This window comes from Pezoporus flaviventris, unplaced genomic scaffold (assembly GCF_033815535.1).
Source record: "Pezoporus flaviventris isolate CSIRO_AGI_PZ_B2104156 unplaced genomic scaffold, CSIRO_AGI_Pfla_v1 ptg000031l, whole genome shotgun sequence".
Lineage (NCBI taxonomy): Eukaryota > Metazoa > Chordata > Aves > Psittaciformes > Psittacidae > Pezoporus > Pezoporus flaviventris.
The window spans coordinates 29844298-29862090 of NW_026892579.1; the positions used below are offsets into that span (position 1 = coordinate 29844298).

Sequence of the window (17793 nt, forward strand, 5' to 3'; positions counted from 1 at the left end):
ATACTGATAATATTTTGCAATTTTAAACTTTTGAGATAATGATGAATTAAACCATTTAAGAGGGAGTTGCTGTCAATATCCTTTGACTATGCCATTTCGTAATTTTCTAAGATCATAGGTTCAGACTCCTTAGTAGGGCTTCAGTGTTCACTGATACAGTGCTGGTCCACAGCAGTTGCCATCTTTGTATGGGAATTTTCATCACTTCAACGTTATTCTGAGAAATGTAAATTCTATAAAGACATGGATTTGATCACTTGATTACAAAAACTATGTAAACGCTGTTCTCTCAAACAGTCTGTGAAGCAGGATCTCCATTTACAGAAACACATTTTCACTTTTCACTTAGACGAACAGGGAAGCTAAAAGCTTGTATTAACATGTTAGATCTCCTTCAGTTGATTTACTGGATTAGTTTTGAGTGTGAATCTGAAGATTTCATCACAAACTTTTCAGAGAGCTTATTTTGATGTGCATAACAATCCTATGCCAACAGCTTGCTTTGTGGTCTCAGATTTGTCAACTCGCCAAATTCTATCCCTTCCGTACATACATCTAGCACAGACATAATAGACATACTTTAAACATTTCACCATAAATAAGGACAGCAAGTAGACTTTTCTTATTAAATTGAGTCTTGAAAGACTGACTTCTAAAAAGTGAGATCTGCAATTTGTGAGATCTTCCAAGTTGAAAATGGGTTTGTAGTAATTGTTTTGCCTTTTGTAAAAGCTTCTTGCTTTCAGTAAATATTTATGTTGATTTCGTTTTTATAGGTCTGTATTCACACACAGGCGTATGACTTTATAGGCTTATATGTTGAAGGAATCTTAAAGTCAGTTAACTGGTTATGAAAATGAGTGCATTCTATGTTTGCCCAGCAGATGGAGAACAAGTGCCATATATAAGTATGAAAATACAGTGTATGGAAAGTTCAGACTATAAATTTTGAAAGTAACTGTTTATAAATAATATGATTTGATACGATCAGATTTGCTTGTTAAATATCTCCAGAAAAGTCTGAAAGAGTTCCACTGACCTTTTTACGTGATTATTCACTGTTTATATTTTGGGGCATGGTAACATATAGGACTAGTAGGATCTTGGTCAGATGACATTCTTAAGTGACCAAAACAAAGTGTATCTGCAATACTGAGCCATATCACTTTGGATTTGCTATGCAGGTAAAGTATTTATGAGAGCAATATTCTGCTGCCTGTAGTTCAATGAACATACATGTATCTTCTGTTTTTGAAGAAAAATTCTAGTTTCCACTGGCTGCATTTTTGGTGTCAGAGCGATAAAGAATCTTTTACATTGATGGATCAAAAAGTATTGCTAATGCTTTCCTTATTCCAGTATAATGGGTTAGATTCCAGTTTCCCACCTGCATCAGTGAATTCAGCCTAACTCACACTTGAGGAGCACAAACTGGGATGACCTGCATAGCCTGTCCAGCTGTCATGCTTAAGTTCAGAAATCACTTAGACAGTGGAATGATGATAGGAAAAAAATCATGTAGTATTTCAGGAAGGAAAGTATGACCTTGAGATTGCTATGAAATGCAGCACACATTTTAACGCTTGGGTATTTGCTTGTTTGTTTTCTACTCTTTTAGTGTAGCATCCTTGGAAATAACCTTAAAGACCTGGTGGATAAATACCAGCATTATGAAGATGCATCATCTGGACTTTCGTCAGCTCTCCAAGCCTCTGAAATAACTGTGAACAAACAACTATCAGAGCCAATTGCAGCAGATCCCAAAAATCTCCAGAGACAACTAGAAGAAACGAAGGTGAAAAGCTTTAAAAACCAGAAGTACTTCTGTCTTATAAGGAACTGCTTTTTGTCTGAAAAGTAGGCTAATCTAATGTAATCCAAGTGGCTGCAGGCCAAATTCTTGCCTTGCACATGGGCATGAAGCTATCATAGTTCTGAAATTCAGCTGTTCAGAGTGTTACCTGAAAAGCACTAGGGTGAAAAAAAATGAGGGCCCAAGGTGCCATTAGGAGTGATGAAAGCAAGATGTTTTTCATATCACTTAGCAAAAGATAGGGTGAAACCTGGGAAGTTTTTGAACTAAGAAAGGATTTAATGATTATAGTTGGCAATAGAGTAGGGCTTGGGACAGACTTCCTGATAGGAAAGACTATTTGATGTTTGTTGTCTGTGACCTGCTTTTCTATGTTCACATTTGTGCATTACTGCATTATGAAAGGGATCTTACTGAATAAGCAGTGTGCTGTGACCAGCCTGTTTGCCTGCCCCCGTTGCATCCAGGGCTATATGCCTTGCAGAGAGTGACTGTAACATAATTTGCACTGCACAAAAAAAACAGTATTTTGGTTTTTTTTTCTGCACTAACCCCCATCCTCACAACTTTATGTATATCCTAGTGGAGGCAAGACAGGTTGATGATGGAGACTTAAGGTAAAACTCCAGCTAGCTGCGTAAAATGTAGGTTTACAGAAGGCTTTAGGAACCCAGGTATAAGGTGAGCTACATAAAGTTTCATACAGTCTGTCATCTTTGGACTGAATCTTGATCATGGTCATGAACACATTCATTCATCTATACTATAAAAAAATGCAAGATTATTTTTCAGTGGGCAAGGCTGTTAGTTGAGCATTTCCTCACTGGTTTAGTCTGTGATATGTGGAGTATCAGTGAAGGTCTGATATGTTTACTATTGACAAATGATAGTCAGTGGCTCTTGGAAGGTACATGCTTTAACCAATTTCCCATGCATCTGCCTGAGAAGTAGTTACCTTTACCACACAGTATCTTTCAAACCTGCCATTGGTATTGCCAAACACTTCGGTGCATGACACATCAAAGGAGACAAATCCTAGTGATGTTTTAAGATGTCAAAATTGAAAGTGTAAATTTTGAACTCCTGACAGCGGGACACATTTGTGCTTCCAAGGGCTAGAAAAGTAGGAGTAACACCAATTATGATTTGAAGCTTTGTTTAAACTTTTTGTTTCTTATGCCAAAGAGAATTATATCCTATATAATGCCAATTTTCATGCAAGTAATACAAAAGGAGTGAGTACTGGGGATCTTTATGAGATGCCTACATGGATTACTTGCCACACAAAAGAATACTTAATGAATATGAGCTTGGAAGAAGGGAGAGGGTACAATGTGTCAAAAGATCCAAAGCATCAGAAAAAACAGGAGGCTGAAGAAAGCAAGCCAGTTAATGAAAGCAGAACAAAGAGTATTTTTGACGAAGTCAGGTGTTGCAACTAAGAGCTGTCGCTGGTAGGCAACACATGCAGCTGATAATCCAGCTAGACACAGACCTTGGCACCATGGTGGGGTCTAATCTTTTTATAGGGATTAACTGTTCTTCAGTGCTCCTAGCATCAGCTTGCTTGCTTTCTGACAGCATACAAGGTTTTCTGGTACTTTTTGTTTTCTCCCTCTGCAAGTACACTGTATTTGTCTAGTATAAGGAAAAATTATTCTCAGGTCTGTCTGAGTTTTATTGTGTCAAGTGGGTCAATAAGACCCACTATGCTATGTTCTGGCACACTGCTGTGCTCTGGATACCAGTGCTGAATGCACTGACATGACTTCTTTGTCCTGGCAGGGCAAATAGGTTTACCTTCTGAGTCATATGTTCATTGAATTAGTATGTATCAAAAGATAAATGAGAAGTCCCTTCATTTTGGACTTGTATAAAGTAAGAAATCAAAACAAAGATACATCATATACACTAGCACAGATGCCTGAAATAAAGACTATTGACCCTAAAGTACTTTTATACACTGGGGAGAGAAAGACACTTTCAGAAGTTGTTTCAGCCTTCCTGTCTTTCTCTGTTGACTCTGGAGCAAGTGGCTGTTGGCCTAGTCTCTAAACCTGTGTTCCTTGGTTAGATGGACAAACCTAGGCATAATCCAATGGCGCTGGCCTCAGGAGACTCATAAACTGTGAAGTCAATCGTTTTGTTTCAGTCTGTTGCTGTTTACGCTACGATATCAGCCTGATCCTTTTTCAATGCAAGTCACATTGAACATGCGACTACTGCAGATGACTGTGTGTTCCACCTCCCCCACCAACTGTAGTCTAATGCTGAGTTGAAAAATACATTTATTTTTCTTCTGGATAGTACATGAGTCTATACAAGTGATCTTTAAAAACAATTAATCAAAAGACACATTTCAAAGTTACATGCAAGAAATCAGTTGAGTCAGAGAAGTACTGTACAACAGAAGATGAAAAAGATGGTGAATAAACTAAAACAAAGGCCAGATAGTCAACAGCAATCATAGCCACTGGTGAAGATTCTTCTTAGAAGAGCTCATAAGTTGAGTTAGTTTATTCCCAGCGCTAAGTGTAAATTGTATGCTGTATCTTAAGCCTTGCAAACGTAACTACTGGCTGTACTGAAAAGTATAACTGATAACTGTGGAATTTTACAGGTTCTTCAGGGACAAGTTTCAAACCACCAAATTGCTGTAGAAAAACTGAAAAAAGCTGCTGAAGTGTTATTGGATACAAGGGGAGAGTTGATGCCAGACAAAGATGAGATTCAGAAAACACTGGGTAAAATGTTTACTTTTCTTAATACCTCTTTTTATCACTTGTGTCTGCATGCAGGTACTGGAAGTGACAAAATACAGCATTTTAACATTCTTGTGTCATTGTTCAAGTCCATGTTTTGCTGAGTCATAAGCTATTACAACACAGTAACTTCATTGTTGGTCTGTCTGCTACATTGATCCATGTGATTTCCACTTAAAAGCTGTCATTTTATTCTTACACCCTCCCACCTCCACCCACCACCTCCAAAATTGGGATTATGTTTAATTCTCATGTTACTGATGGGCATGCCAAACAGAGGTAGTTATTTCTGAGGATCGTAAATTCTCCTGTGGGAAGGAGCATGGTAAGGTTCAAGGAACTGACTCCAATTTTATGTTTCCAAGTAATTATTTGGAGTTTGCTTAGCCAAGGAACTATTTCCTTCTGACTTCAAGAAGCTGTCTGCGATGGGGTTGACCTTGGCTGGCTGTCAGATGCCCAGCCAGCTGCTCTCTCACTCCTGTTGCCCAACAGGATGGGGGTAGAAAATAAGATGGAAAAGCCCATAGGTTGAGATGAAGGCAGGGAGATCACTTACCAATTACAAGTCATGGGCAAAACAGACTTGACTTGAGGAAAATTAAATTTCATTTATTGCCAAATAAGAGATATTTCAATAGTGAGAAGCAATGACCCATTGAAGCAACACCTTTTTTTTCCACGCTCACCATCACTCGTTTTTTCCCAGCTACTCATACCTCCTCCCTGCCAAACAGTGCAAGGTGAGTGAGGAATGGGTCATTGTGGTCAGCCCAGTAACAGCTCCTCACACTTCTCACCTGCTCTACTGTAGGTCTTCTCTATGGGCTGAAATCTTTCAGGATAATGATGCCCCAGTTTGGGCTCTCTATGTGCTGCAGTTTCTTCAGGGAATATCCACCTTCTCCAGCACAGGGTCCTCCATGTGCTGCAGTGGGGTTATATGCTTCAGCATGGTCATCCGCAGGCTTCAGGGGAATCTCTGCTCCTTGAATACATTTTCCCTCATTTTCTTGTCTAACCTTGATGTCTGCAGGGCTGCTTTTCACACTTTCTTTTCCCTTAATTCTCAGTCCCAGGCAGCACTTTCCTCTTTCTTGAATACATTTTCTCAGAGACACCACCAGCTTGGCTGAGGAGCTCCGCCCTGCTCTGTGGTGGGTCATTTGGAGCTGTCTGGAACCGCTTGTGTCTATCATAGGGCAGCCCCATGCCTCTTCTGGCCCAAAACCTTGCCACCTACACCCAATACTCTTTCCTGTCAGTTGTGAGAAGTAGCACAGCATGACATTCACCACTGTCTGAAGTTTGAAGATTTATGTGTGTCACACAACTTGTCTCTTACTGGAATCCCGTAAGTAAATTGCAAAGCAACAAAATAAAACAAGCATGGGCTTGCCTCTTTGGAGCTGGTGATGAAATTCCATGGGAGATACATGGAATTTGTAACTTTCAGAGGTTTATCCCAAAGTGTTGAAGGTCTAATGAAGAACCATCTGGAAGAACCTTGCAGCTCTAACAATAACATAAGAGACATAATCGTAGAAGAGCTGTCTTACGCTATTGTGTTTCTTGGGAACAGTCAATAGCTGTCAAAAGCTAGATCTGCATGGGAACCAGTTTCTAAAAGCTGGGAAGTACAGCTGTAAGCTGCTTCTTCATTTCCCTTCTCCTGTGGGCTTCTTGGCTCTATTTGAAGATTTTGATCTTTGCTTGTGTGGTTTTTTTCTGAATAAAGCTGATGCTTTTGCTTCATCCTGATATTGGCAATATTTGATTCGCACCTCATAAGAACTTGTAAAATGAATTAAAAGCTTAGTTTTACTAAAGGAAAACATTTGAATATATTTTCTCTTTATCAGATGATATTGTGGAGAGGTATGACAATTTATCCAAATCAGTGAATGAAAGGAATGAGAAGCTCCAAATAACACTGACACGATCTCTAAGTGTGCAGGATGGCTTGGATGAAATGCTGGACTGGATGGAAGGAGTTGAAAAGAGTCTTGAAGAACAAGACCAAGTGCCTTTGAATTCTGCTGCTATTCAGGATATTATTAGTAAAAGCATTGTAAGTAGCATTCTTTGAAAAAAGAAACATTTGATAAATCAGAATTCAAGAGATAATTAAAATCCTAGTTTAACACCTATAGCAGATTCCAAATACTTAATTAAGAGGACTGTTTTGTGAAGCGAAACTGCACATAAGGTTTTTTGTACCTGAAATAGATCTACACTGATTATCTAGCGTACTGATTTGTTGCTTCCTATGGTGGACCAGTTTCAAATCTTAAAATTTAGTTATAAGCAATACAAAGTAGTTCTTGTTTGTTTCAGGTGCTAGAACAAGACATTGCGGGCCGCCAAAGCAGTATAAACACCATGAATGAAAAAGTTAAGAAGTTCACAGAAACATCAGATCCATCCACTGCATCCACACTGCAAGCTAAAATGAGTGAACTTTCAGGACGATTTTCTGAAGCAAGTAGCAGGCATAAAGAGAAGCTTATAAAAATGGAGGAGTTGAAGACTAAAGTGGAGTTATTTGAAGGTCTGTCAGAGAAACTTCAGTCATTTATAGATGAGAAAAACCAGGCACTCAGTGAGACAGAGGCACCAAGAAAGGATGTTAGTGAAGTGTCTCAATATATGCAGGTACTATAACATTCCATTTGAATATGTTGTGCATTTCTAGTTTAACTCATCTAAGTGATCGAATAACGAATAAGGCATGCTTGTATCCCAGCTTCGGTTGGTTAGCTAAAATCGAGAATTTTTTGAACAAGTGATTGTAAAGTCTAATATGAAGAATGTAATTCTATTTTGCAGGAAGCTAGTGTAGAATTGGCACAACATAAGAAGGATCTAGAAGTTTTGCAGCAGCTTCTTGAAGAACTTTCATTACGTGCTCTTCCTGGAGATAAAGCATTGGTATTAGAAAAAGTAAATGCTTTGTCAAAGAAGTTCAGGGAGGTAGAGGAGACTGTAAAGGAAAAGTAAGTTGAACAATGAAAGTGTTTCCACTTTGGCTAATAATACAGTGCATGTTGTGATGACTGCTGTCTTCTCACATGCAATCTCAAGAGATTGCAGTTAACCATGTAGTAAGAGAGCTTTCTAATTTAAAAACAAAACAAGATTCTATTCGGAAATGCCTCTGTAGTTAGTCTCTCTGGTTCAAGAGCTCTAATGTGGGCTGTAAAGACAAGTGCTGTTTAAATTTTGTGATATTGACTGGAGTCCTGTCAGTTCCAAGAAAACCCTACTTCCCCTCTTCTCTGATAGAAAATAAATTGCTGCTTGTGCAAAGTGCTTTAGAGTACTGTTTGGAATCAGGCTGCTGGATAAATTATTAGAGCTTCCTTACAAACTTCTTGTACAGCAAGACTACATTTTCCACATTCTGCTCATATCCATAAAATTGTCTTTTGTGACTCTTTGAATTTGGGAATAGCAATATCAAATTGATAATATCTGTTGGGTTGATTATCAGAAGGAACACTGTCATTCCTTTAATTATCTTTAATTGTCTAGAGAAGAGGATGTATCATCTTGTCAGAAGCAAATGGATGCTTTTGAGCTCCTTGTAGAATCATTAAAGAAATGGATAAAAGAGACGACAGAACGAATTCCAGCAGCACAACCCTCTCTGAATACAGAGGAATTAAAGAAACCTTTGGAAGATACATTGGTAAGACATTGTAGAGGGAAAGTGAGATACAGCTGAAGGAAATAGGGCATCTGTTACTAACAGAAAAGTACAGACTTCAGTTGTAAGCAGTCGCAGTGATTGGGACAAGGGAGCTTGCTGTCTGCATTTACATTCCCATTTCCTTCGCATGTTTGGATATACTTCAGGGGATTCCCTAGTAGCAAGGTTGTTTCTTTCTCTATAGTAAATCTTCTAAGTCTGAAATCAGTTTTGTAATGAGCAAATTACTGTCTTTCTTAACCAGAATTTAAAAGATGAATGGACATCAAAAGCCCCTGAACTGCAGAAAATGAACAGCAGAGGAACACTGCTGTGTAATCTAATTACTGCTGTGACTTCTCCTGCCAAACTGAGAGCAGTTGCAAAGTCAGGTATGCACCTTCACCTCATTCCAGAAAACTTCTGATGGTGAGAAATGGACTTACTGTGAGTAGTGTTCAGTGCTTCACTTACCCACAAGTAGGAGAAATACAAACCCTCCTTTTGTAAACACTGCACACCATTGCTGCCACAGAGGTACCTCCTTAATGGCCACAAGGCTATTCTGTGTGACACCAAAGAAGCATATAAAGGTTTACAGAATCATGGACTTTTTGTTAGAAGGGTGATGAGGACATGTTTTATCCAAAAAGTGAGCCTACTCATCCTGATACAATAGCATAATTAATGCCAGTTAATGATTTAGTGGAAACAAAAGCATGAAAGGGAATCAGCTCCGTATCTCAGCGTGACTTTTCTGGGCCAAAATGTATTTCCAGTCTGGAGCTTTTTACTGGTAATCTGATTTTATAGGCAGCAAATCCATTTCCATGATTTTCTGTACTCTACTGTTTAAATGTTAATTTATTTTACATAAACCAGTAATTCTGCCAAGTATCATTCAAGCCATAGTTCAAGGCATGTGCTACCTAAGGTGTTTTAATGGCCATAAGCACATATTCAGTCAGGTCTGGAAACAAATTCAAGTATGTTGGCCTTCACTGGTCATCTGCAAAAGATTGGGACGGTAGGGACTGCTGGAGGATACCTATTTGGCAAGAGTAGAATGCTTTCTCAGATCTCTTTGTGGTAACTGTCTCTGGTTTCATTCTTGTTTGAATTTTAAGTAAAAAACATTTGAAGAACATTTTGGAATCTTACATGGGATATTTGGCCTTCTTCCTTGGCCCCTTTCTCTACTCCTTCGTATCCAGATAGAAAAATAATGGAATAACTAGCATATGAGAGGAGCTGTAATCCTCCAGATAAGAGAGTATTTGCCCTCCTGGACAAGAGTTGTACTGTGTATCACTTAATCACAGTTATAAATATTGGAGTCCAGCTAAGAGAGCATGAAGATTTACAAGGCTCTGGCTGGGGCCTGTGACTTCTCTTATCTGGTTTGTTTTCTCTTGCCATCCTCCAGCTGCCACTAATGTGGTCCTCACTGTCCAGCTGGTACTGTGGGGTGGATGCCTTTTCCAAGGCAAACATTAATCTTTCTCTGTCAGTTGCTCATCGGGGAATACATATATGCAGGGGAGCAGGAAGTGATTCTCCTTGCAGTTCTCTGTAGCTTGACCATTTGCCCAGCTCTGTGGTCTGATAGCGTTTTACAAAGCCCATGTAGCCTTGGGTCCAGAGGCTTTCAAACTATGTTTAACTAGTAGAGCTTACCTGGGTGAGTAGCTGCCTCCAAGTGATAGTAATGACGCCACATTACAATCCCTGTCAAGTGCTTATGACAAAATAGGGAGATATTTGTCCACCTCATGTCCCTGCACGCCACATCTACATGTCTTCAAAATACTTCCTGGGTGGTGACTCAGCCACTTCCCTGGTGGGTAGAGGTATCCTGAGTAAGCAGTGCCTTTGGATGTGGTGTATGCAATGACCATTTTTATGCTGCTTTGCTGTGTAATGTTTAGTGTTCTCCTCAGAGTCTCAGTGTTTGCCAGCTAGCCCTTTCACAGGCCATACCCATACCAAAGGCCATATCCAAAGATTCTGGATAAAATCTTATTCTCAATAGGCAGTAGGGAAGAGGTTCCTTTTGGAGAGAAGAAGGAAGTGATGTTATCCATATGGATGTGATTAGGCATCATAGTTAGGGCATAGACCTTTGTCTACTACAGTAATTTATTCAGCAGAGTATTGTGAGAGCTAAGACTGCTAATATATCATGCATATGTGCATACTTGCATGTGCATCCATGTGCACACCCATCTGCTATGCACATGCTGTGCATATGTGGTCCCACTTACATTACTAGATGACTGGAGCAGCTTTAAACATAGAACAACCTTAAAATATTTAAAGACTAAAAAAAAACTAAAAAAAAGGTTATTACAAGGTTAGCATTCAGATATTTCTTTAAAATTATAATGACAGCTATGTGTCACACTGTTTTGAAGAGGAAATGCAGTGCTGGGGTTTTGGTGGGAAAAGGTCCAAGTAAGCATGGGATTTCATCTCTTAATCCACAGGTGGCACAATGTTAAATGGTGATGCAGGAGCTCCAGGAGCTCAGGATTTCCTGAAAAATAAAGGTCAGTAAAAATTTCAGGATGTGATAAAGAAATGTACTTGCCAATTACTCTTAAACGTTTAAATATATTTTTTTAATATTGTACATGAGTCTGCTTGTAGCAGTCACTAGCAGACTGAAAATTCACATTATCATAATGTAAGGCAACTATATTGACTAGGGCATGATACTAAAATGAATTGTATAAATACTTACCTTCAGTATTTTCTTTGAAGACAGATCAAATTTGGCTGTGTTTTCTGAATCAATATGCACTTCTGTAAATGTATACAGGGATAGTTGTTTTAATGTAGCACATGGCTTTGGAGAAAATTCTAGTATGTGTGTATGTGGCTTGAAACTTCTTAACACCCACCAGTGTTCACAACACTCACATACACAGACATACAAAGACACCCATTTTACTTACATTTTTATCACTGTGTGTGACCAACCCTTTTACAGAAACAAAGGAACTGACACAGGCACTTTATATGTGCTTAAGCATACCACGTCCCAAGTCTGCAGTGTCTGCTCTCCTAAACTATAGTCTACTTAATACACCATCTGCCTGTTGTGCTCTCTCAGTGATAAAACACATTTCTAATGATATATGAATGGTGAGGAAAAAATAATTGCAGCAGTGTTAGGCTGTTGTGTAACTAACTAAACTGCAGTCCAGTATGTTCAACTTTTTGTTATGGAATTGTTGCTTAAAATACTAAAATAATAATGGGTAGAAAGATTGAAAAGTATTAATTTACCTGAAGCTCTTACAACTAGGAACTTGTATTAGGTCATTCAGATGTAGTGTTACCACTTTTAGAGTGAATTGGAAATAACTTTTAACATGTTCAGTAACTTCTTACTTGGGGACTATTAGCTATTGTAACTTAGAGCACTGTTTAAAAGTTCTTGAAGTCTAAGTTTTGTTTGAAGGGCTTGTAACCTCTAACACAGTCTTTGTGCATCTTTCCTTTTACAGAACTGACAACTGTTCAACAAGCCATGTCTGATGTAAATCACAGTTATGAAGATTTGGGAGTTTTATTGAAGGAAAAGATTTCAGAACTAGAAAGTATGCTTTCAAAAATGCAGAATATTCAGGAAGAGTCCACATCAATGATGCAATGGTTGCAAAAAATGGACAAAACTGCATCAGATTGGGAAGCTGCTCCAACTGATAGTGAAACGGTTAAAGCCCAAGTTGAGCAACATAAGGTGCTTTGTGCCTTTAAAAAATACTCTTTCTTGCAGTTAATGGGCAAATTGTATTTGAATAACTTGCATCTCAGCCTAGCTTAATGTTGCAGAGGGTATTTAAATGATCCTAGTAAGCATGCCAGTCATGCTTAGAGCAAATCTGGCAAACTGTGTCAGTGGAGTAAAAGGAGCACTGTGTCAGAGAGGAGTCATGCAGGTCAGAAAATAATAATTTTGGAGGCCAATTTAAATAGGTGAGGCTGTATTGATTATGCAGTAAACTTCTTTGGTCTCCTTACTGGTTTAGAGATATATACCAGGTTGCTTGTAAGATCTGAAGAGCTGTATCTATCCAAAAGCTATTTCTGCAGCTGCTGGTTCACTGACACTCCACAGACCTCCCAGTCGCTGCAGCTGTAGTGGCTTATGTCTGTTCCAAGGCAGTGTTTCTCTTCAGCAGCCATGTTATGCTTGTTAAGTTATATAGCTGCACAATAGTCTCCTCCCTGTTTTTTAATTGATAGAAGAAAAGCACTGAATCAGCAGTAAGCTTCTGTCCTGTTTCAGCATTGGAGACATATGCTTTTCTAGCAACGAAGGGCAATGTTTACACATATAAAGACTGGTCTGTAAAGGGTAATGTGAGGCATAGAGAAAATTTTTCCTTGCCTGTGATTGTGCATAAACAAGGACAGAATTTGCTTCAGCTGAGGTTCTTCTTTTATATTTGGGGGGGGTCATCCTTAAAAAGTAAGCTGAACAGCTACCAACTTTCCTCAGACTTAGATTACTTTCAGGCCTAAAACTCAGACTAGATGTGGAAGAAAGCTAGCTCCTTATTTTTCAACAGAGAATGTGCAAGGCTAACATAACCATCTTACCCCTGGTGTAGTAGTAGAGAAGTGTTCACAGTTGGAAAACTGAGTGAGTGCTCAGGCAAAGGTCATCTTTCTGAAGCAGCTGGACCTTTTACTAATTTCTAAATCAAGCACAGTTTGTTCAATGTTTCTTTTAGTAGTTTTTAGATAATTAAAATGCAGCTCCATAGGGCAAGCTTTGTTACTTGAAAATATTCATGTAAGAGCCCTTTGCAAGGCATGTAAGGACTGTTCATTTCTTTCTTCAAGAACAGCATGAATTAGGAATTGCTGGGGCATCTCAGTCACTTTAAGCTGTGGTGGTCATTAACTATGGTTCTAGGTGAGCTACAAGAAGCAGTATGTCTGTGGTAGCAGGATTTCCACTGAGGTAAATGAGGCCACACCATGCTCCTCTCTGTTGGTGCTAGCTGAGTTATTTCTGCTGTGAACTGTACTGTGTGTTTGTCAGTTTGTCTTTCGTACAAGAAGGGAATCCAAGTATATGTGAATATGATGAGACCTAGTAGATCTTATTTATTTGAATTCTTCTAGTTCTGTTATTTGTTCAAATTAAACAATAATTGTTATTATTACTGTAGTTTAAATCTGTCAGATTTTCTCTCCCCAGAAAACCCTGACCAGCAACATATGCTATTATAAAGTGTTTTGAGAGTCATAGCAGAAAAGTAATGTGGAAGTGTTAGATAGTTATTATCTTCATGCTTAGCATCTCAGTATTATGGACTTCAAACTTTACACTTAGTCTTTATTTGCATTTTTTATCACTTGAATTTTCAGCTTTTTGAAACTGAATTAAAGCAAAGTGTGAATAAAGTGCAGGAACTGAAGGACAAAGTGACAGAGCTGTTGGAGAAGAACCCTGACTCTCCTGAGGCGCCCAAGTGGAGACAAACATTGGATAAAATAGGTACTTCAGTAAAGCTGTATTATAGCTCAGACTGATTTAGAAGTTGGTTCATTCTGAGTTTTTTAATGTATTAGCAGTCACTACTATTTTTAGTGTCTTACTCTCTCCTTAATTTTTTGGGAAATAACTCCCTTTACAAGAGTGTAGATCTGGAGTAATTACACGTGTCCATGATTTTGAATTTATACTGCAATTGTGAAAAGCTATAGGTTGATGCCCTGTTTGAGAGGGCTTTATCTTTTTCGAACAGTGTGCAGCTAAAACTCAACCGGTCAGTTTCTGCTCGAGATACATGTTTCATGTAAAGAACAGTTTGAGTTCTTGGTAATGCTCTTTTTCATGCTTTTTTTCCCATGCACTGGTGGCTTTTGTCATTTTGTGATTTTGGTGGCTTCTTGCCATTTTCTAAAATTGATTCCATAAATTTTGCCCTAAAAAATGGAAATTACCATTTTTGGACAATAGATTTTGAGATACTGCTGTGCATAATCATCATGATCTTCTAAAAATTCTTCTTAGGTTTGTAATATTTTAAATAAATCATAGGTCAGTCTTGTTTCATACTGAAAAGCATTTCTATAGCTGCAAGAAGAATAATTTTAAAGCTGAGAATTTTTCCGACCTCTCCTGTTTGTAAGTGAAACTCTGAAAAGTTTAAGTAGCAGGTAAGGTCTCAAACAGAACTTGAGTAGTGTTGAAAGAGAATTATTATGGAATGAGCAGAGTTCAAAGACAGTGAAGTGGCACAAAAAAACCCTGAAAAAACAGGGGTGAAATTCAGGGACAGTGAGACTTCCCAAAAGATCAAAGCTGAATGAGCAAGCACTGACAGTATCGCAGAGGAAATGGGGAGGTTACAAGACCATAGATTGGCCTAGGTGTGAACCTAAACTGACACAGCACTTTTGAAATAGGTGTGCACAGAAGTATTCTCATGGCCTGTCACTAGGTACCTGGTTTAGATGTCTAAATGAGGCAGTTAATCTCTACCGGCTCCTAATACAGACATTTACAAGAGGTGTGTGCTTTCAGAGGGCTGCTCAGAGTAGAAGCTTAAATTTGGGCTTCTGCTCACCCTTGTAAAGGTGTCTGCTTCTTTTTACTGAATAAGCAGAAAGATTTGTCTATCTAAATCAGGCAGCTAAGTTTTAACTGAGTACAGCCCTTTGGCTTTTACATAATTTGATACCAACACCTGAATTTGGTGGTATTTCATTTTGTAATATTCAAATCCCCATTTATTACACATTGTATATTCATTGCTCTAAAAGTTCCGTATGTGGCTGTGCTAAACTGCAGACCTTCATCCAAGTGTATATGGATCTGACTGTTAAAAGATGTATTTGCCGAGTCACTGCAATAAGCCATCTGGAGTTAATCATCAAGAAGCCTTATTAGAGAGCTCCGTTTATGTTTCATATCTAGTCTGCTGTCTGACAACCCATCTGCTAGAATGTGCATGCAATATGTTAACATTATTGTTGTTAGATTCCAAATGGAAAGAACTCAATCAAGTTGCATCTGAAAGACAACAAAAACTGGAGGAGTCTTCAAATTACCTGACACAGTTCCAGACAGCAGAAACTCAGCTAAAACACTGGCTTGTGGAAAAGGAGCTAATGGTCAGTGTGCTGGGACCTCTATCAATTGATCCTAATATGCTCAATACACAAAAGCAACAGGTTCAGGTGAGTAGTCCCAGCATTCATTTTTGATTTAAGTTTCTTCTGCTTTTTTGCTCCTAGCAAAGTACTGATTTGCATCTGGATAGAGTACAGTGAAGTTAGTATGAGACATTACTTTTTATCAGCAAATAACCAGCTTAAGTCCTACTTGACTACAGTAATGACATGAAAAAATTATCGTAAGAGTAGAGATCAGAACAGCTAAAGGAGATACTGATCTTCTGATACAATTTTTTTGTTTTGCCCATACTGTAGTTTGTCTGTAGTCAGATGTAAATGTTCCTTTGAAGTTTTATTAATTTGATTGTGTATGCTACGTTTTATGGTCAGTCTTCATATACAGTTGACGTTGTAGAACTAGCTTCTTGAGACTTTATTCACTTGGTTGCACCAGTAGCTAACAAAACAATGAAGGTGAGTGAAATGCAGTACTGTGAGTAGATATGGAGCCAAGAACACGAAAGACTAAAAGTATAATGAAAAAGTGGAATAGTTTACTTACAGAAATACAGCCAACTGCAGACAAAAGAAAGGTGGACAAAGTTGCAGAAACTAGAAATGTTAATTTCAAACATTTATATTGCTGTCAGTTATTTTAAACTGTGATAAGAAATAACATTTGTATTTTGCAAAAATATTATTAAAGCTGGCATATCAATATTGATTAAAATGAAGTGTTTAAAACATGAACTGTGCATGTGAAATGAACTAATACTGTGTGAAAATGACTTAATATTGGTTTCTGAGTGCTTCAGAAATCTAGACAGCTGGCATAAAACTTTTATGTATCATGTAACAGTCCTTGACAGTTAAATCTAACTGACTTAGAAATAAAGGGTTTGGAATGTTGTGTAAAATAAAGGCATGATACTTGTCCCTTCTTCTTCAAGCACTGTGACTTACTGACTAAAAATAAAAAATACTGGGAAGCAGTGACATCAACTTTACAGTTCTTACAGTGCACATTCACTTATTTTGTGAATTATTCAAATATCCTCTGTGCTATAATAATATATTGCAACATAACGTTAGAATATGCTTTCTTTGAAGTTCTATCTGAAGACAAATACTGAAACTGTCTGAGAAGGAAGGCAGTGCTTGAAACTAAACAGCAATCATTTTACTTGGTACGGTAACTTAATTACTGTAGTCTTAACAGAATTGTTTACCTGTATCTACTGATTGAATTTCCATTAGATAATATGTAAATGAACCTGATTCTTTGATGTGAATGCTTGGAAACAAAAGTTTGTGTGTAGGAGATGCAATTATTTCACTGGCTTTTAAACTTGGGGATCAATTACTCAATAAGACAGCCTAGTTTCTTCAGATTCCAGAAGATTTTTGTCAGGAGTACTTGGCTTCTTTTTTTCATGAAGTTAAATGCTTTTTTAAATTTTTCTTTTTTACCAGATTCTGCTCAAAGAGTTTGACACCAGAAAGCCACAATATGAGCAATTAACTATGGCTGGTGAAGGGATTCTGAAGAGACCTGGTGAACATCCACCCTCCCATGAAATTGTAAAAGAGCAACTGACAGCTGTGGCACAAAAATGGGACAGCCTGACTGGCCAACTGAGGAGCAGATGTGACCGAATTGACCAAGCCATTGTGAAAAGTACAGAGTATCAAAGTCTACTCAGAAGTCTATCTGATAAACTAAGGGCCTTGGATAGCAAACTAAGCAGCAGCCTGGCTGTGAGTACACAACCTGATGCTGTGAAACAACAGCTGGAAGTTGCTAGAGAAATGAAGGAGGAAATAGAGCAGGAAATGAAGAATATAAATGCAGCTCAAGCTCTTTGTGAAGAGCTGTCAACACTGGTTGGAGAAGAGTATTTGAAAGCGGAACTTACGAGACAGCTAGATGGCCTCTTAAAATCATTTAAGGATATTGAGCAAAAAGCAGGTTAGTATTTATTTAAATAGAAATAGTATCTAAGGCATAAACTAGAGCATCACTTTACACAGATGCTGAGTGAGCTGTGTCTAATGTCAGTTCTTTGTCAACCCCCAAGCAGTTGTATGTTAGAATTTAGGAGAGTGCCGTTATCTTAAAAAGGTAAAAGCAATACTTGGGGTCTCTAGTGAACAGTTTGGAAGAGCATCTGAAGCACAGTAGCAGTGCTGCTTTTCTCATCTCTTCCTTCATTCTTCACTGAATTAGAATACCAAACGAGGATTCTGTTCATTGAACTACCTAGCTGCGTAGGTGCAGAGTGTAAGCCAAAATCACAATTTTGGGGCAAAGACCAGTTAAAGGCTTAGTGAAATGCAGTGGTGATTGTATAAAACTGCCTGTGACAGAAGACGACTAGTAATAG

At 38.2% G+C, this 17793-nt stretch overlaps 1 protein-coding gene across 7 annotated transcripts in view; it reads left to right on the forward strand.

Moving 5' to 3' along the window:
- DST (dystonin) overlaps positions 1 to 17793 on the forward strand; it is a 296486-nt gene that overhangs the window by 198041 nt on the left and 80652 nt on the right. For all 7 annotated transcript variants that reach the window (XM_061460566.1, XM_061460567.1, XM_061460568.1 and 4 more), the window contains 12 exons: positions 1619 to 1795; positions 4434 to 4557; positions 6438 to 6646; positions 6913 to 7230; positions 7405 to 7571; positions 8110 to 8266; positions 8532 to 8658; positions 10753 to 10815; positions 11779 to 12014; positions 13655 to 13784; positions 15273 to 15472; positions 16883 to 17378. In XM_061460566.1, coding sequence (XP_061316550.1) covers positions 1619 to 1795; positions 4434 to 4557; positions 6438 to 6646; positions 6913 to 7230; positions 7405 to 7571; positions 8110 to 8266; positions 8532 to 8658; positions 10753 to 10815; positions 11779 to 12014; positions 13655 to 13784; positions 15273 to 15472; positions 16883 to 17378 — 2404 coding nt within the window. The remainder of the gene's footprint in view (positions 1 to 1618; positions 1796 to 4433; positions 4558 to 6437; positions 6647 to 6912; positions 7231 to 7404; positions 7572 to 8109; positions 8267 to 8531; positions 8659 to 10752; positions 10816 to 11778; positions 12015 to 13654; positions 13785 to 15272; positions 15473 to 16882; positions 17379 to 17793) is intronic.